Here is a 20,546-nt window from a genome sequence, read left to right as displayed (position 1 = left end):
CTACTCACTGCGCCACCTAGCTGCCCCTTCTTTCTTTATTTTTAACATTCCTTTTTAAAAAAAGTCTTGTTCCAAATTTTATCCCTCCAGCCCTTTCCCCATCTATTGAGAAGGCAAGCATTATGATACACATTATACATGTGAAGCCATGTAAAACATATTTTCCATATTAGTCATCCAGCTAGATTTTTAATCTAATCATTCATAATAACCATAATCTTTTTGCTTGGGATACCTGTTATTAGTGGTGTGAGATGAGAAGGGATAAATAAACCTCATTAAATGAGCTCATGGCTTCATCAAAGTATTTATTGAGTGCCAGCTATAAGTAGTGGTAATCTTTCCCAAGAAGCATGCCAAATTTATTTTTTAAACTCCTTGAGGCCCATTTAATAATACCTTTCTTTTAAAGAACTCCATCACAATGGGCAGTTGATTCATTTTTGTTAACCTGCTGAAATTAGGGAAAGTAAAATAATACAAAAACAATTGACAGATTGTAATAATTTGGAAATAAAATCTGAATCTGTTGAATGTTAGGATTAATTCTAGATATTATTGAAAAACACTTCGCAGAATTAGAAACTAAGAGTTTTGTATAAACCATGTTTATGTAGTTTTTAAAGTTAAATGTTATATTCCAATACACAGTGGAAATATACTAGTACATAGTCTGTTAGTGAACAGCTGGGAGATGGTCATTTAGAGATATCTGTTCATGCCAATTTTCTGTGGAGAGTTTTATAAATTTTATTATTTTGGCAGGAATTCCGAACGTGGCTGAGAGAAGAATGGGGACGGACCTTGGAAGACATTTTCCACGAACACATGCAAGAGCTTATCTTGATGAAGTTCATTTACACCAGTCAGTATGAGTAAGTGTCAGCATTGCATGCCAAGAAGCCGGGTTGCATCCTGCCTCCTCTGAAACTGATGAAGCTGCCCAGTGCAGTTCCACAAACAGCTTGCTTGTTTGAGAGGACTTTGAGTGTTTGGATTTTTGTCTATGCAAAACAGATACCCAAATGCACATATAACATGCCTAGGTTTATATACCCACACTGCAGTACTTTAATGGTGTATAATTTAGTCAGTGTGTGTACATTCCTTCCAAAGGTTATGCATATCAGTCTTCCTGTTGCTTGGTAGGGAAGTCTTCGGGAATTGCTGGATCTGTCAGTTCATTTACTTGTAGCCATGATAATCATGACACTCTTCTTCTGTACTTAGCGAGGCTAGTCCTCAGATGGCAGACAGTTGTTCTTTTACCAGGTTTGTACTGGGTGCTTTCCTGTTTTGGTAGCACCTCCAGAGTTTGTACATTAGAGTTAGATTTTAGTGGAATCTCTCTCTGTTTCTGTCTCTCTGTCTCTCTCCTTATATCAGAGTTAGAATTTAATGGAATTTCTCTCTGTATTTTTCTTTCTCCCTTTTTTTCTGTGTTTTCTCTATTTCTTAATGCCCACATCTGTGTGTGTGTGTGTGTGTGTGTGTATGTGTGTATAAGTATATATGCATTGGTACATATAGTTATATGTATTCACTTTAAACATTAAATTTTTTCAATTAACAAACATCTATTTTCTCCCTCTTTCTAGGGGGGAAGAAAAAAGAAAAACAAAACCCTTGTAACAAATATGGATAGTTAAGCAAAACTAAGTTCCACATTAGCTGTGTCCAGAAAATATTTATCTCAAATGTGTACCTTGGATTCCATCACCTATCCTTTTGTTAGGAAATAGATAACATGCTTCATCAGTTCTCTGGCTCGTCATTGATCATTGCATTAGTCAGACTTCTTAAGTCTTTCACTTTCTGTATATATGTTCAAAACATATCCATAATGCCTATAAAAATGTTGTTTAGATGTCCTTTCTTTGGAAAGGCAGATGTGCTGTAGTGGATGGAGTATTGGGCTTGGAGCCAGAAGACCTGGATTCAAATCCCTCCTCTTGATGTTTGCTAGTTTTGTGATGCAGGCTGGTCCCTTCGCTTCCCTAAGCCTCAGGCAGCTCTCCAAGCCTCATCTGTTGAGTTATAGATGGATTGTGAGAGCACACCAAGATCTCCGATTCTTGTTGTATGGACCGTATTTATGTACAGATGTGAAATACTGTTCTCTCTAGTTGAGCTGTGAATTCTTTTGTCTTATTCTTATCTCCTTCGAACGAGATGTTTTCCAGTCTTGTCCTTGCTGCTGATGTCCTAGATAGTCACTTGTTTTAAGCCCTGATTGGACTACTGCATTATATGGTTCTTCCTCTCAGTGATTTTTATCCAGGGATAACAGAAGCAAGGAGTTCTTGGAACTAGATCTGGGATGTTTGCAGCACAGCAACAAAGTGGCTTTCTTGGTTTTTAAAGGATTCTCCTGTAAATTGATGGTGTATTTTGCTCTGTGTTGGGGAGGCTTTTTTGGATGGGGATTGGTGGTAAGAGTGATGAACTGTGGGAGGGGGAGAAGTTTGTTTTCTGGGAGCGAATGTCTTAGCAGTTCTGCGGCCAAACCATGATATTCTCAGAAGTTTAAAGAAGGAAAGATAGGTGGTAGTTTCTTCCAAGAATTCAGAAACCTTGATGTTGTCACTGCTCTGCTGATATTTGTTCATTTGGTTTCCATCTTCTGCAGCAATTGTCTGACGTATAGAAGGATCTACCTCCCCCCTAGAAGACCTGATGATCTCATCAAGCCAGGCCTCTTCAAGGGAACTTACGGGAGTCATGGCTTAGAGATTGTCATGCTGAGCTTTCATGGGAAATGTGCCAAAGGAACAAAGATAACGGTAAGGCTGTCTGGCAGTATTTATCTTTTCTTGTTGTGATCAGGTCAGGGAATAATGTGAATTGAACAAGGTGGTAGAAATATCCGTTTGTATTAGAGAGCCTGTGATCATCTCATAGATTTAGAGATGAAGGAGACCTTAGAAATCGTCAAGTACTGTTCTTAGATTTTACACTTGAAGAAAGCAAGGCCCAGAGAGGGGGTTTGTGACTTGCTAAGCATGACCTTGATTGTAAGAGGTAGATCTGGGATTTGAACTGAGATCCATCACTGCTCTAGGACTTGGATTTGAATCCTGCCTCTGCTCTTCCTCTGTGTGACCTGGGGCAGGTGTCCTGAGCTCTGCAGGCTTGAGTGTCTTCATCGGTATGCTCTGATGTTCTGTCAGGCCCCATCCTCCACCCCCAGGTGAGCAGTGTCTAGTAAGAGTGGATCTCTGGACGTGTGACCTTCAGGAAGGGGAACGAAGCCTGAGAGTCTCTGCTCATCAGACACTAGCAGTTAGCTTGCCTGAGTGCTCCAGCTTGTGGTTGAAAAAGTGAAATTGTTTGGATGTTGAATCAGGAGAGTCCTGGGTTTAAGTCCTACTTTTCATACTGTATAACTCAGGGCAAGTCTCTTAGCCTCTCTGCCCCTCAGTTTCCTTATCTGTCAAATGAGATAGGCCCTACCACAGAGAGCACTGGTGAGGCCTAAGTGAGATAGTGTACTTGAGGTACTTCATCAATGTAAGGCACTGTGGAAAGACTAGCTGCTGGCATTAGTGCTTTTTGGCAGCTTTATCTTTGGGAATCTAGGCTCCAGCAGGATCGTGACTGGCGGGTCACTCATCTGTTCCCCTGCCTATGAGGATTGGTACGAGTGATCTCAGCTTTGAAGAGAGGCAGCCTTGGATGAGTTGTTTGTGCGCAGACATGAAATGCTGTTCTCTCTACTTGAGCTGTGAATTCTTTTGTCTTATTATCCCCTTTGGACAAGATGTTTTTCAAACCTTGTCCTTGCTGATGACGTCCTAGATGCTCACATGTTCTAAACTCTGTTTGGACTACTGTGTCATATGGTGGTTGTAAAAAATGATCTTTTAGGTCCCTTCTAGCTATAAATTTGTTGGTTTGTGTTTAGACCTTTTAAAAGCTGACCTTGGAACTGCTAGTAAGGACCGGTCTCACTCTTGTGTTCTGGGATTTGATGAAGTCAGACTGTCTCAACCAAATATCTGAAGGGGATCCAGCCTATTGATGGTTGGCTGTGTTTTTCAGGACTGCCTCCCACTGCTGGTGAGGTGTCAAGGACCAATAGGCCTGCTGCCCCCTGTTCAGACAAGTAATGTCAGTCACTAAGGCATTTTTGTAGAGAAAGAGCTGTTCCACCCCAGCTCCAGGCAGTTGTAAGGCAAAAGATGGGTTGCATTTTCTATGTGACTGCTTTCACCACCTTCAGCCACTCAACACAGGAGAGTGTGCACAGAGCCAGAGATGTTTCTCCAGTGTGAGTGAGTTTGGCTCAATCCAGTGTTTAACCTAGTTAAGTCCCACGTAAATGATACTTTCTGGGCACTTCGAGCTTTTTAATTCCTCTGATTGCTCCCCTCTGGGCTGATTACTTCTTCTGTCCCCACCTTTAGAGTCACAGTTATTTCTTGCTAGTTTACCCTATTTCAGCCTTTGACCAAGAGCTTGTTCTCTGAGCCCTCAGTTTCGTGGGAGCTGGTAGTGTTTTAAGGGGGTGGGCTGGGTGGGGAGCTGGCCTCAGATCCGCCCCCAGGGATTTCAGGCTGGAACTGTTTTTCTTGTCGCTGCCTGACCCCCACATCTCAGCCTTTGTCCCTGAACCCTGTTTGTAGAAATCCCCTCCTTAAGTCTCACTTTGTTTAGGACAGGAATCCTTGGCTTATCTCTCTACTCATCCTCCCCATCTAACCCTAGACTAACCCTGTCATTTTTTGTGTTTGCAAGAAATACTTTTCTAGCAGACTGACTAGCCCAGCTGTTTAGTTTGGCCCAGGTTTACATTCTCTTCTTTGGAATTCTTACATTCTTTAAAAGTTTCAGATATCTTCAGAACTTTACACATGTACTTCTATGGGTTAACATAAACTAGTTGCATAATTGCAAATCAGTTTTGACTTACACTTCCCCAATTTACACTGGTTTTTACTATGAACCTTTGAACAAAGATGCACTACATGAATACTGATACAAGTGACTTACGTGACATAGGAGAAAGAGATGGGCATCATGGGGTTCATATTGGTTCTATAAGATTTTCCTCCCTGGAGAGACAGACCCAAGATGGTTGAGAGAAGCCAGAAAGTTGCCTGAACTTTTCTCAGTTTCCCTCAGAAACAACATTAAATCAAGCCTCTAAATGGATTTTGCAGTGACAGAACCTACAAAAAGATGGAGTGAAACAATTTTGCAGTTTAAGATAACTTAGAAGGACTTCAGGAAAGGTCTTCTCCCACTTGGGTAAAAGGGGAGCACAGCCTAGTGTAGACGGTGTCCAGGCAAGCCAGTCGGAGGCTCTTAGTCCCAGCACAAATCATCAACTGAGGTCCCGCAGACCAGTGGCACAGCAGGCCAATTGTGAGGCCTCCAGTTCCAGAGCAGAAGGCAAGTGGCCGGTCCTGGAAACCAGGCAACAATAGGCATGACTAGGCCAGGGCAACCCAGTGCAGTGAGCAAGCTGCTAGCACCTGAGGTTTCAGCACACAAAGCCAGTGACCAGGTCCCTGGCCCCTAGCACAAGAAGTTTGGGACAGTGTACTCTGTGCCCTAGGAGGAGAGCTCAACTTTTAAAGCCAAGAAATAGGTAAAAAAAAAAAAAAAAGGAACCTTGACCGTAGAAAATTGCTATGGTAACAGGGAAGATTAAAACAAACTCAGAAGAGTACATTGTCAGTATACCTACATGTGAAACCTCAAAGGGGAAGATGAATTGGTCTCAAGCCCAAAAAGCTGCCTTCGAAGAGCTCAAAAAGGATTTTAAAAGTCAAATAAGAGAGGTGGAGGAAAAATTGGGAAAGAAATGAGAGGTATGCGCGAGAGTCAACAGCTTGGAAAAGGAAGGATAGAAGAAAACAATTCTTTAAAAAATACAATTGGCCAAGTGGAAAAAAAACCACACTAAAGAAAACTCCTTAAAGAGTAGAATTGGCCAAATGGAAAAGGTGGTACAAAAGCTAACTGAAGAAAATAATTCCTTAAAAATTAGAGTTTGGCAAGTGGAAGCTAATGACTTTATGAGACATCAAGAAAGAGTCCAGAAAAATTAAAAGAATGGAAAAATAGAAGAAATTGTAAAATACCTCATTGGAAAAACAACTGATCTGAAAAATTGATCCAGGAGAGATAATTTAAGAATTATTGATCTACTTGAAATGCATGATGAAAAAAAAGAGAGCCTGGACAGCATTATCAAGGCAAACCGCCCTGACAATATCCTAGAACCAGAGGGTAAAATAGTCATTGAAAGAATCCATTGATCAGCCCCTGAAAGAGATCTCAAAATGAAAACTCCAAGGAATATTGTAGCCAAATTCCAGAATTATCAGGTCAAGGAGAAAATACTGCAGGTAATCAGATTGCACAGGACTTAATCAACTTCTATATTAAAGGATCAGAGTGCCTGGAATATGATATTCCAGAAGGCAAAGGAGCTGGGACCAGCAAAATTGAGCATAATCTTTCAGATGAAAAGATGGACGTTCAACGAAATAGGGGACTTTCAATCATTCTTGATCAAAAGACCAGAGCTGAACAGAAAATTTGAACTTCAAATACACTCAAGAGAAGCATAAAAAGGCAAACGAGAAAGAAACAAAAACACATGCTATTCAATACAGTTAAACTGAGAAGATGATACTTGTAACTCTTGAAAACTGTATCTTTATTAACGCAGTTACAAGTATACTTAGAGGATGTGCGTATAACTTGACTTTGATATGATATTAAAAAATGAAGGAGTTAAAAAAATATTGCACTGAAGAAGAGGAAATAGGGAGGCAGAATAGGGTAAATTATGTCATATTGAGAGGCACAAAACATCTGTTACAGTAGAGAGAAAGAAGGGAGGAGGGGGATGAGCATCGTTTGAATCTTACTCTCATTGGATTTGTCTCAAAGAGGGAAAAATGTACTTAGTTGGGTAGAGAAATCTGTCTTACCCTATAGGGAAGTAAGAGGAGAAAGGGGAAAGAAAAGGGTGGGGGTGGATAGAAGGGAGGGAAGAGGTAGTAGGGGAAAGGAGAAAGAAGAGGGAGGGGTGATAGAAAGGAGGGCAGATTGAAGGAGGTGGTGGTCAGAAGCAAAAGAGTGGTAGGAGGGCATGAGTTAAAGGAGAGAGAAAAGTATAAACTGGAGAGAAATGGGATGGAGAGAAGAGGCAATTAGTAATCATAATAGTGAATATGAATGGCATGAACTCTTCCATAAAACAGAAGTAGATAGCAGAGTAGATTAAAAACCATAATCATACAATATGTTGTTTACAAGAAACACACTTAAAGCAGAGAGATACACACAGAGTAAAGGTAAAAGAATGGAACAGAATGTATTATGCTTCAGCTGAAGTAAAAAAAGCAGGGGTAGCAATCCTGATCTCTGACAATGCAAAAGCAAAAATAAATCTAATTAAAAGAGATAAGGAAGGAAAGTACATCTTACTAAAAGGTACCGTAGACAATGAAGTAATATCAATATTAAACATATATGCACCAAATGGTATATAGCATCAACATTCTTAGAGGAGAAGTTAAATGAGTTACAGGAAGAAGTAGATAACAAAACTATACTAGTGGGGGGACCTCAACCTCCTCCCCCTCTCAAAACTAGATAAATCTAATCATACAATAAACAAGAAAAAAGTTAAGGAGATGAACAGAATTTTAGAAAAGTTAGATATGATAGACCTCTGGAGAAAACTGAATGGAGATAGAAAGGAATATACCTTTTTATCATTGGTACATGGCATGTATACAAAAATTGACCATGTATTAGGTGTAAAAACCTCACAATCCAATGCAGAAAGGCAGACATATTAAATGCATTCTTTTCAGATCCTGATGCAATAAAAATTATGTATAATAAAGGGTCATGGAAAGATAGACTAAAAATTAATTGGAAACTAAATAATTGAATCCTAAAGAATGAGTGGGTCAGACAACAAATCAAAAACAGTAATTTCATCAAAGAATGCAATGAGACAACATACCAAAACTTATGGGATGCAGGCAAAGCAGTTCTTAGGGGAAGTTTTATATCTCTGAATGCTTACATGAATAAAATAGAGAAAGAGGAGATCAGTGAATTAGGCATGCCTCTAAAAAAGCTAGAAGAGAATAAATTAAAAGCCCCCAATTGAATACCAAATTAGAAATTTTGAAAATCAAAGAAGAGATTAATAAAATTGAAATTAAGAAAACTCTTGAACTAACAAATAAAACTAAGAGCTAGTTTTATGAAGAAACCAACAAAATAGATAAACCTTTGGTTAATTTGATTAAAAAAAAAGAAGAAAACCAAATTACCAGTATCAAAAGTGAAAAAGGTGAATTCACCACTAATGAAGAGGAAATTAAAACAATAATTAGGAGCTATTTTATCCAACTGTATGCCAATAAATCTGACAATCTATGTGAAATGGATGCATATTTACAAAAATACAAATTGCCCAGATTAACAGAAGAGGAAATAAAATACTTAACTCCATTTCAGAAAAAGAAATTGAACAAGCCATCAATGAACTCCCTAAGAAAAAATCTCCAGGCGCAGGTGGATTTACAAGTGAATTCTACCAAATATTTAAAGAACAGTTAATTCCAATAGTACATAAACTATTTGGAAAAATAGGCGGAGTCCTACCAAATTCTTTGTATGATACAGATATGGTGCTGATACCTAAACCAGGAAGAGCCAAAACAGAGGAAAAAAATCATGGACCAATTTCACTAATGAATATTGATGCAAAAGTTTTAAATAAAATATTAGCCAAAGAGATTACATCAATTCGTTGTGAGGATAATACACTATGACCAGGTGGGATTTATGCCAGGAATGCAGGACTTGTTCAATATTAGAAAAACTGTCAGCATAATTGACTTTATAAGTAACAAAACTAACAAATCGTATGATCATCTCAATAGATGCAGAAAAAGCTTTTGACAAAATACAATACCCATTCCTGTTAAAAACACTAGGTAGCACAAGAATAAATGGAGTTGCCCTTAAAATGATAAGTAGCATCTATCTGAAACCATCAGAAAGCATTACGTGTAATGGGGATAAGCTAGCATATTTCCTAGTAAGATCAGTAGTGAAACCAAAGATATCCATTGTCACCACTGCTATTCAGTATTGTACTGGAAATGTTAGCTTTAGCAGTAAAAGAAGAAAAAGAAATTGAAGGAATTAGAATAGGCAAAGAAGAAACAAAGCTATCACTCTTTGCAGATAATATGATGGTATACTTAGAGAATCCTAGAAAATCGAGTTAAAAATGATTTGAAATAATAAACAACTTTAGTAAAGTTGTAGGGTATAAAATAAACCCACATAAATCATTGGCATTTCTATATATTACTAACAAAGCTCAACAGCAAGAGAGAAAGAGAAATTCTGTTTAAAGTTACTGTAGACATTATAAAATATTTGGGAGTCTATCTGCCAAACAAACCCAGGAACTATATGAACACAATTACAAAACACTTTTCACGCAAATAAAGTCAGATCTAAATAAATGTGAAAACATCAGTTGCTCGTGGTTAGGCCAAGCTAATATAATAAAAATGACAACTAGATTAATTTACTTATTCAGTGCCATACCAATCAAACTACTAAAAATTATTTTATAGAGCTAGAAAAAACAATAACAAAATTCATCTGAAAGAACAAAAGGTCCAGAATATCAAAGGAATTAATGAAAAGGAATGCAAGGGAAGGTGGCCTAGCTGTACCAGATCTTAAATTGTGTTATAAAGCAGTAATCTTTAGAACTACTTTGTACTGGCTAAGACATAGAGTGGTGGATCAGTGGAATAGGTTAGATACACAGGATAATTTATATAATAATTCACTATTTGATAAATCCAAGGACTCCAGCTTCTGGGATAACAACTCACTACCTAACAAAAACTGCTGGGAAAACTGGAAAATAGTATGGCAGAAACTAGGTATAGACCAACATCTTACACCCTATACCAAGATAAAGTCAAAATGGGTACATGATTTAGATAAAAAGGCTGATACTATAAGCTAACTAGGAGAGCAAAGAATAGTTGACTTATCAGATTTATGGAGAAGGGAAGAATTTATGACCAAATGAGAGATAGAGAACACTATGAAATGCAAAATGGATAATTTGGTTATATTAAATTAAAATGTGTTTGCACAAAGCCAATGCAACCAAGATTAGAAGGAAAACAGAAAGGTGGGAAACAATTTTTACTGCCAGTGTTAATGACAAAGGCCTCATTTCTAAAATATATAGAGAACCGAGTCAAATTGATAAGAATACAAGTCATTCCCCATTTCATAAATAGTCAAAGGATATGAACAAGCAGTTTTCAGATGAAGAAATTAAAATTATCTGTAGTCATATGAAAACATGCTCTAAATCACTATTGACTAGAGAAAGCTATATTAAAGCAATTTTGAGGTACCATCTCACACCTGTTAGATTGGCTAATATGACAAAAAAGGAAAATTATAAATGTTGGAGATGATGTGGGGAAATTGGAACACTGATGCATTGTTGGTGGAGTTGTGAATGGATTCAACCATTCTGGAGAACAATTTGGAACTATGCCCAAAGGGCATACCCATTGATTCAGCAATACCACTACTAGGTCTGTATCCCAAAGAGATCATAAAAAAGGGAAGAGGATTCACATGTACAAAAATATTTACAGCAGCTTTTTGTGATGGCCAAGAATTGGAAATTGAGGGGATGCCCATCAATTGGGGCACGGTTAAACAAGTTGGGGTATATGAATGTAATGGAATAGTATTATGCTATAAGAAATGATGAACCTATGGATTTCAGAGAAACTTCAACACTTTCATGAATTGATGCTGAGTGAAGTGAGCAGAACCAGGAGAACGTTGTGCACAGTAATAGCAACATTGTGCGACGATCAACTTTGATAGACTTAGCTCTTCTCAGCAGCATAATGACAGTTCCAAAAGACTCATGATAGAAAATGCTATCTACATCAGAGAAAGAATTATGGAGTCTGAATGCACATGGAAGTATACTATTTTTTTTTCTCTCTCTCTTTTCCCTTTCTCATGATTTTTCCCTTTTGTTCTGATTCTTCTTTCACAGCATGACCAATATGGAAATATGTTTAATATGATTGTAAATGGATAGCCTCTATCAGATTGCTTGCCATCTTGGGAAGGGGGTAAGGAAGGGGGAGGGAGTGAGAGGAAAATTTTGAACTTAATATCTTATAAAAGTGAATGCTGAAAACTAAAATAAATAAATTTAAAATAGAATAAAATAAAAAGGATTTTCCTACCTGTGTCCTGTAATCAACAGAATCTCTGACAGTGAAAGAGCTTGGCCTAGTAACACAATGGGTACCCTGGAATGAGAATTAGACTTAAAAGGCATTTAAAATGTCTTCCTTTGTTACAGGGTATTTTTAATAGCTGAATAGGAGAGAAGAGGGAGATCATTTAGTCTTTAGTAGAAGCTGGACCATCAAAGGAGTCAATGCATGTTTTCCAAATGACATTCTGCTGATTCCTTGGCTCTTACAGGGAGATCCCAATATTCCTGCTGGCCAGCAAACTGTGGAAATTGACCTCATGCACCGAATCCAGCTGCCTGATGTTGAGAACCTACGTAACTTTAATGAGCTCTCTCGTATCATCCTGGAGGTACGAGAGCAAGTCCGTCAGGAGCAGCAGCAGCAGCAGCAGGAGGGGCAGGAGGAAGGGCAGGGCCGTGCCCAGCCAAGTGCCAGAGAATGTCCACCAGGCCCCGCTTACCAGAAACCAGAGCAGCCTGTGCCCACGCCCTCTCGTGGTGCAGAAGGAGGAGGAGGTGGAGGGACTGAGAAGAGTGTGGAAGCTGCGGGGGGTGTGCCACAAGCAGCCCCAGAGCCAGCTCCATCCGAGGCTGGGCAGCCTTTTGTGTTACCTGCCGGAGTGATCTCCAGAAATGAAGACTATCCTCGAACATGTCGCATGTGGTAAGAAATGGGGGGCCCATCTGGGGATGAGGGTGGGCCAGGTTTTGTCTTCTTAGTTGTGAAATGGTAGGTGTGGTAAAATTCTGCCCTGTCCACTGCATGGTGACTGGTGACGGTTAGGTCTCCACCCTGGGGAGACCCAGTGGGGAGCAACTAGGGTCAGGTTAGCTCCCTTGTTCTTCAGGTGGGTGTGTGCTTTGAAGGCCTCATGTAAGGACTTGGGGACATTTGGGAGAGCCTCTGGACATGGGAATTCCCTGCTACACCCTCTCCTCTTAACAGTGCAGAACAGAGTACCTTGGCATGTGACCTATGGGATCCGCTAACAGATTTCCAGGGCTTAGCCCCGACTTTCTTTCTGTCCTCCTGTTTTTCGTTTCTCTTTGTGTCCTTCTTTGGTACATGAGAGAGTGTTAGCACAGAAGGACCACCAAGGAGGGTTGATTTGCCTCTCTTCTTTTTGTTGACACCAGACTTACACAGTGCTGTGAAAAGATTTGAGATGATTGCTTCTCCCTCTGTCCCCAGCCAGGACTTTCAGCTCATCCTCTAGCACAGGCGAGCATTCCTTTATATTTCCTCGCTGAGAGCTTACCTTCTTCTTCATCTTGTCTTGACCATGGCTGCTGCCTTCGTTCATTGTTTCTGCATGCTGGTCATGACAAGTCCCCGTAATGCAGGTCGTTGATGCAATAGATTGGTTCTAGGACTTCATTAATTTATGTTCACATAGTATGCACTCAGTAAACAATTTTTTAAATCACAAAAACAACACAAAATAAAGTTAACTATCTTAACAGATACAAAATGAATGGTGGAGTATTATTAATTCATGAGAGTCATCAGAATCAGCTTTCTCTGTGCAGTCAGACTATTAAGTAAAGATCAAAATCCACATCAAATTAGAAGGATAAAGAGAAGACAACACTGAAAAGTTAAAGTAGCTTCAACCTGAACTATTCACATGAATTGTTTGATACTGAAAAAAATCCTGGAAATGGAGAAAGGCAAAGATATTGATCTTGTTTGTCACCATTTCCGGCAGAAGCTTAAGTTGATGTAAGGCAGTTACCCCAACAAGGACAGATGATCTGAGAAACCTTTTTACAGAGCAAATACTTCTTCTCCTTGCCAAGTGTAGAGACATGGCAGCCAAAGACAACATTGGTTTAGAAACTTTATTTGTAAAACACTGTAGGGGAGAATGGGAAAAGATTGTGAGCGATGTCACCTCATAAAACAGCAAAAGGCAATGGAAGCAGAAACAAATCTGTAGAAAACTTGGCATGAGACCCAGATGAGTCCTGTCGTCCTAAGAGGGTTCGTGGATGCAACAGGAATGTGGGACCCTTTGTTATTCTCTTACACATATATTATGTATGGAAATGTTTTTTTTCCCCCTGATAGAATATAAGCTTGTTTCATTCTTTGCATTTACATTCCCGTGCTTAACGGTATTCCTGGTACGTCGTTGGAGCTTAATAAAATCACTGATTTATTGTAAACATTCTCTGTGTACTTGCTGTGGATTAATGCTTAGGTTCTAATGTATTACTGCTGTATGAGTAGTAATTAGGTTTAGCAAAGACAAAGGTGAGAAAAAAAAGCTAACGCATAAATATGCGCGTAAGTGACCTCATTACTACAAAAGACCCGCTGTAGCCTAAGTCTTTTCTCTTTGCTGTGAGCTGGGTCTTTTTACAATAATAGAGTGGCTTGTTACGTTGGTGCAGTACCTGTTGCTAGAGTCCACAGCCCTTCAGACTTCTGTGGTGGAAAACACAGCTCCTTTTTGGCATAGTCATTCCTGGTGTTTTTCAGATTTTTAAAAAACAGGTTTACCTAAAGGCAGTTTGAGTTTGACTAAAATTTGAGTATTTTCTTCCCTCTCCTAAAGCATTGTTTGTGTGTCTTTAAAAGACTTCTCTCATTTGTCTCTTTCCTTTATCCCCTTTCTTTTTTTGCTCACCATCTCTTCCGTTTCTCTCCTCTTAGTTTCTATGGCACAGGTCTGATAGCGGGACATGGCTTCACCAGTCCGGAGAGGACTCCAGGCATCTTCATCTTGTTTGACGAGGATCGCTTTGGGTTCATCTGGCTGGAACTGAAATCCTTCAGCCTCTACAGCAGGATCAAGGCCACTTTCCAGAATGCGGAGCCCCCTTCCCCAGAGGCTTTTGATGAAATGCTCAAGAATATTCAGTCTTTGACAACTTGATGGTCTACTTCTCATCAAAGAGGGAGGCTTGCTGGAAGGGAATATCTCATCTCCTTTGGCTTCTGGAGGATGAGATAAGACTCGCAGACATTGGTATCTATGACTCGAAGCAGCATGCACTTTTGAAATAAGGCCTTTTTACCAAAATGCACACTTTATTGTCAAAGGAGTATAAATTCACGCACCCTTCCTTGAAGTACTTTATACGTAGTATGTAATATAGACTTGTATATTTGCCGGTAACCTTTGGGGAAGAACATTGAGCATGTTGCCACTTAAATATACAGAACAAGACCGAGAGGAGCAGTCCAGTTTGTTAGAAGCTGTTAGATTGAGACAGGTGCTCCTGGCTTTGGCTTCTGGCAGCTTTCCAGGGAAGTTTGTACTGTCATGTCAGAAATCTTTTTGACATACACGGTGATGAATGAATGTTGTGGTAGTCAGTAGAGGGTGGATGCCATGAAGGCTGTTCTGCCTGGGGTCAAACAACAAAGACAGTGACTTGTAGAGCTGAGGGGATGGGGCAGGCTGTCTGGAGCTGGATTTCCTTGGAAGTCAAGAATATGAATTATTCAGCTTGGGTGTGTCCATTTCTAGTAAATAGAGCCAGTAAAGTCCAGTGGCCAGAATGCCAGCTTTGGAGTTTGGAAGTCTGGGCTGCCTTCCAGGTTCTTCTGCTGACTCATTTAGACTTTGGACAAAGCACTTAGCCTCCAGCTTAAGCTTCTCCATTTGTAAAACGAAGCTGATGATACTTGCCACTTGAATGTCAGAGTGCTCTGAGATTCTTAGAGGAGCAGCCACATACCAATACAAAATAGAGTTAGAAGAAGAAAGTAGAGTCCGTTACCCTTCCTCCTGTTAACCACAAAGCTTGCCTTGTACCCAGTCTCATCCGTGCACTAGTTCAGATGACCGTCTTCACAGTCATTTTCATGTCTGTGTCTGTAAAAGGCCAACATTGCATTAGTTTTTATGTTTACCATGTTTATACACCTGTGTTGTGATACTAGGTATGAACAAAGGTCAGATAATTCTGAGTGCAGGGTGTGAGGAACGTACCTAGAGATTTACGCCTGAGACAGCCATGTCACAATCACTTAAAGTTGTCATCGATTTAGATTGGTGCTAGTTTGGACTAAGGTTGTTTAGCAGTTGAAATGAATGCTCCTCAAAGGCCTTTGGTTTGTGTACGAATTAAGTCCTCGGGTTTGAGAAACCTTGTCCCAAAACACACTGAATACGGATGGTCCTGTGCCTCTCCCTGAGCATTCTTTAGCATCGTCGACATTTTGTTGTGGATGGTGCATCTCATGATAAAGTAAATATTTGTCCACTTTTAAGATCCTGTTTTAATTGCTATTGTTTTTACTGTTTTATTAAGAAACGTGACTAAATCCCAGGCTTACATCTTGCTTTCCAGAATCATTTTTAAGCGGCTTCTTTTGCCTTGGTACAGCCAAGCAGGACTTTTCCCCACATGGATGAGACTCTTGTAGACAGTGCTCATTTTTTTCTTTTGTACCTGTGGCACATGTGTGGATGGTACCAATTTTCTCTGTTCACTTTGGCCAATGTATTCCATTTCACAATTGGATATAGTGAAAGAGGTGGTGGTTTGATGGTGTCCTTGCTGAGGAACTAGACCCTTGCCTTAGATTTTCCTCTGATACTCTTCTGTATTTCTGTTTATTTGGTGATAGCTCCTGACTGGCATTTTTCAGTTTGAAACAGGATCATCCCATATTTAGTATCCTGGGCTTAATCAACTTATCCTTTATTTTTCTTAGCTTCTCATAAAACCCTGAGAGTAGTGTATTGAAAAGCTATTTTGAAGAGCCCTTCTTTGCTCCTGGTCACTTGAAAGAGTGTATGTCGAGATGCATAAGAAGGGGCTGATTGGGACTAAGTGCCATTGGTTATCCTTGCCACTCAGAAATTTAAAAGCATGCTTCTCTAATCACAGAATCTAAAAGGACTTTTCTGAAGTGCATTCTTCTCCCGGGAAGGCAGAGAGGTGAAGCCTGCAGCAGAAATGAAATGTTTGCACCAGATACTTTCTGCTCTTTTCTTGACAAGACTGACTATAAGAAATGCCTTAGGATCTCTCTCATCCTGATGCTTGGGGCAGTGATTTTGGAGAAAGTAAAAAGCTTCGGGTAGTTGAGGATGCTAGTTGTCTGTATGTTTTGAGTTTCTTTCAGCCTTGTTTCAATAAATTCACTGCAAAGGGTATTTTTGAATATGAAGCTTATTCCTGACTCAGCAGACCGCTGCCTCCCTCAGAGGCATTACTACATAGCATGTCGCTAGACCCATAGGCCTTTTCTATTAAGGGCAATAGCATCCGCACAAACCCTTCATAATGTACGTTCTGTTCTCTGCCTCTTTGGTCTGTGTCAGTAAGGGAGTCCCATGACCATTCATTAAATATTTTAGGTAACAGTCTGTCCTTGGACTAGGAGTGTCTGCTTTGGCTGAGGAGCAACTTGGGTCGGGCCATAGGGAATTCTGTGGCCGTCGAGGGCAGGTATTTGCTGCAGGAGGGTTCAGGTGGATCGGCTCCTCCCAAGCTGGCAGTTTTCCACAGGGGACAGTCTGCACTAACCGTGAGGGTGCTCTGGTATCTCTGAAGCCGTCCTTTTGTTTATTATGTTCTTCTGCCATTCTTTGATTCTAGGTTAGATCAATGTAAATGGGAAACTGCAAAAAAAAAAGAAGTTACATGTGGAAAATATTATACCTGTAAGTTTCCTAATGAGGAGAGAGAAATTCTTACCAGAAAGTCCACTATGGCACAGTGGTTTAATCACACTAATTTTGAAATTTGTGGTTAGCTTTTCTTTTTAGTGAGGTGAGAATTTGATCCAGATTGCCAACAAAAGCCAAAGCATTGGTGATCAAACAGTTGACGGGAATTTCAATTTTCCTGTGGAAAAACTAGGACAGACAGCACTTTCTGCAGCATGCAGCTCTATTTATGGTTAGGTTAAGATCCTCCATGGGGTCACATGGTGTGGCTTCAGTGTTTGGTTTTTGGGGAAGTTAGTGGTTCCATCTGGAGAGTCTTTTGGCTTTTTCAGCTCTCTTTTGCATCCGTGATTACTCTTATTTGCAAACTCTGCCCCTTTTGCAGTATAGTGGTAGATTAGAGTGGGATGGATTTACTGTAAAGCTCTTGATACTTGAACACAGTTCATTTTCGGTTATTCTCTTGGGGTTTGAGAGTTGATGGGATCCAACCTCACCAGTCATTACTGATTTTTTTTTCTGTCTGTGGACCTTGAATGGAAATGTTGAATTTTGCATGTAGGTTACATGATGGTGGTTTGCTAGGATATCACAACTTGACCAGTTGGGTTCATACTTGGATTGCAAACATGGTTAACATTTGTACCAAGAGTAATTTTAAGGGGGGGATGGTTTGGTAGCAATCTTTTCACCTTTCCATTGAACTTTGTGCCCATCTTCAGTGCCTGCTTTTCAGTCTCATAGGAGCTCAGCTGATTTTATCAACCCTTTTCCCTGTTCCTTTCCCTTACTCAGACTTTGAAACGTTGCCTTAAATTGTGATAAATCTAGGTGGCAAGTGAGAAGAGGAGGGTTGAGCAGTGTTCTAGAGTGGTTTCCACCCAGTCCAGATATAGCCCTTGCTTCATCTTAGGCAGTTCTTTGAGAACTTTGGAAAAAGGGCCTGTTCGATTATGAATACAGGGTCATGTGTTTAGGTGGTTTCTTTTCCGTTGAGTCTTCTGGGGCTGGGGTGGGGAGTGGGGAGTTGTTGGGGTCTGTCTTGGTACCAGGACAGTTATGTGAAATCATGATTGTTGGGAGCCAGTTTTCATCTTCAGGATCAGATGAGATAATATATGTAAAGTGCTTTGTAAACCTTAAAGCGCTGTAACAATGTTAGCTCTTGTTCCATGCATGGCTGAGGTGTCTGTGATTCACCTGCCCTTCTGTGCTTCATTGTTTGACCACTTTTCTACTTGTTAATATTTAGGGAGAAACCAAGAAGAGGTGAAACTTAGGTCTGCTTCTCGTGTGTGTGGTTACATGGTAGGGGAGTGTCTTGGGAACTAGCCACAATCAGGCTTTTGGATTGTCTCGAGTTTGTTTGTTCTTTTGTCATGCATAGTTGGTAGTGGTAGGATCAAATACCAACTGCTGAAGAAATTGTTGACCCATTTGTCTTAGGAAATTATCAAGACCATTTCTGATGGTGTGTCCACTAACAGTGTCCCAGCTTTAAAAAATTCTCGGGAGAAGATTGTCGTTCTGTCTCCTGGGTGAGGAGATAAGGTGCTGTCTCTCTTCTCTTCTCTTCCTCGTAGATTCAGGGCTTCTTAGCCTTTTGGAGTCATGGACACTTTGGAAAATCTGGCCAAGCCTATGGATTTCTGCCCAGGATAATATTTTATTACTTACACCCATAATTAGAGGAAATGCTCAATTTCATTTAAGAGATAAGTGAAGGTAAAGATGTAGTTTTTTTCCCCTTCCAGGTTCATGGGCTCCTTGAAATCTATTTATAGACCCCGGGTTAAGAACCTTCCCTGGGTACACTTAATACACCCAATTTATTTGTCTCTCTGAGGCAAATAACGCATAATTGTATGTTCAAAGATATTCTAGAAGAAGGTAACACATGATGTAGGTGTGAATGTTATTGTGAGTGATAATGGGTTTTGTTGTGAATTATTACATGGTAGGTATAATTTAAGTCTTAAATTTTTACAAAATAATTTTAAATGTACAACATTTTCAGCCATCAAGGGAGAAAAAAAGTGGAGATATTTTTAAGAGAGGTCTTTGGACACCCAGGAATTGGCACGTTTAAGAACTAGCTGGTACTTCTAACTCTCAGAACTGAACCAATTCATAAGGAGGGCCACCAGAAGTCAAGATTTATGAATTTGGTTTCTTTGTGGACATAGTTAAGGTAAAGTTGTTAAAATTGGTTTGATTGACAGGTATCCTACATTAGAGACTTGGTAGGGTGGGGGAAATGAAGTATGCTTGGGCGGGAAGGAAGAGGAAATAGCTCTTTGGTCTTTCTTAAATTACTTGATTTGTACAAAATCTTGAAATTGAAGGCATCGTCCAGCATCATTTAAAACCTTGTAACTGGTCGACCTAGCCAGGTCAGGGCTTGTTTTACAAGGAACTAGCTCTTTAGTCTTTCCTTTAAAGTCTTTGATTTGTAAAAAAAAAAAAAAAAATCCTGAAACTGAAGGCATCGTCCAGCATCATTTAAAACCCTGTAACCAGTCTACTTAGTAGCCAGGTCAGGGCTCGTTTCACAAGGAGGTTCCCTCTGGCCAGAGCAGCACTCATTTGGCCATGGATTTCTCCGTGTCCTCCATGATGAGGGGTTGTGTATATGTGTGTTGGGGGGAACTTTCTGTATTCATTGAGCTTCTGTACTTTTTACATTAGACTGTTGTTACGTGGGGAGATGTTTGATTTTTTTTCCCTTTTCAGTTTTCAATAAATGAATTTTAAACACCTTGTTCTGTACTTTGTGATTTGGGAGCTATATGGCATCACAGTGAAAATGTGTTCAGAATGCTGCAGCCTGATGAATCAAGTGAAGAATGGTACTTGATCTGGGAGACATACTCAGCTACCTGTTTTTGAAAAGGTATTGGTATTTTTTGTTTTTATGTTACCTAAATTCCCTCCTGTGCCCTTTTCTTGATCCTTCTCAGAGAGTTTTGATCCATACCTTGAATTAAAATTTGACAGTATATGCAATGTTCCAGACTTGTGTGCCTCCTCCCACTCCCTTCCTGGGGGAAGGTTTGATTACCGTCTACAGGACAGTTTATCTGTTGCAGTAGTAGAAATAACTTGAAAATTGTCCATGATCTCAGAATCATTTTATTTTGGCTTTCTGATATTTTATATTGGCATGACAGAAGAAAAGACTCCACTAATTTTGTATGAGCTAACACTGAAATTCCCCAACCACCTCACAACTGAGTGGCAGATGGTGACTTGACAGCTTGCTTTGTGATAGGCTGATAACGAACCTACAAATAAAGCCTATTCAAGGAGAAAAATTCAGCTACAGATTAAAAAAAAGTTGACTGATTTCAGCTTTTACTGACCCCAACACCCTTATTGACTGGTTTGAGTGAGAGAGAGACTGAGCAGTGTTAATAGAAAATACCACTAAATGTGGACCCCGGGGGACAAAGGTTTTATTTGTTTTGCGTCCTTAAGCACCATAATCTAAAATAGAATGTTGAAGGTGGTCCCCTTTTTAACTCCCATCCAACTTTAATATGCTATAACCCTTGAGTTTGAAATCTTTTCCTTTCTGCTGTCTTGATTCCTAGCGTCAA

At 39.8% G+C, this 20,546-nt stretch overlaps 1 protein-coding gene across 6 annotated transcripts in view; it reads left to right on the top strand.

The window, feature by feature from the left end:
* The window catches only part of FBXO31 (F-box protein 31), an 83,832-nt gene extending 64,127 nt beyond the window's left edge, over window positions 1–19,705 (top strand). For 5 of the 6 annotated variants that reach the window (XM_036748516.1, XM_036748515.1, XM_036748519.1 and 2 more), the window contains 4 exons: window positions 766–875; window positions 2,630–2,783; window positions 11,545–11,978; window positions 13,974–15,748. In XM_036748516.1, the coding sequence (XP_036604411.1) occupies window positions 766–875; window positions 2,630–2,783; window positions 11,545–11,978; window positions 13,974–14,196 (921 nt within the window). In that variant the 3' untranslated portion in view covers window positions 14,197–15,748. Of the gene's footprint in view, window positions 1–765; window positions 876–2,629; window positions 2,784–11,544; window positions 11,979–13,973 lie in introns of all 6 variants that reach the window. The other variant, XM_036748514.1, reaches the window with a different exon arrangement.
* Window positions 19,706–20,546: the final 841 nt, after the last annotated feature.

The sequence above is a fragment of the Trichosurus vulpecula genome, chromosome 3, assembly GCF_011100635.1.
Source record: "Trichosurus vulpecula isolate mTriVul1 chromosome 3, mTriVul1.pri, whole genome shotgun sequence".
Taxonomy (NCBI): Eukaryota; Metazoa; Chordata; class Mammalia; order Diprotodontia; family Phalangeridae; genus Trichosurus; species Trichosurus vulpecula.
This window is presented reverse-complemented; position numbering and strand designations above follow the sequence as displayed.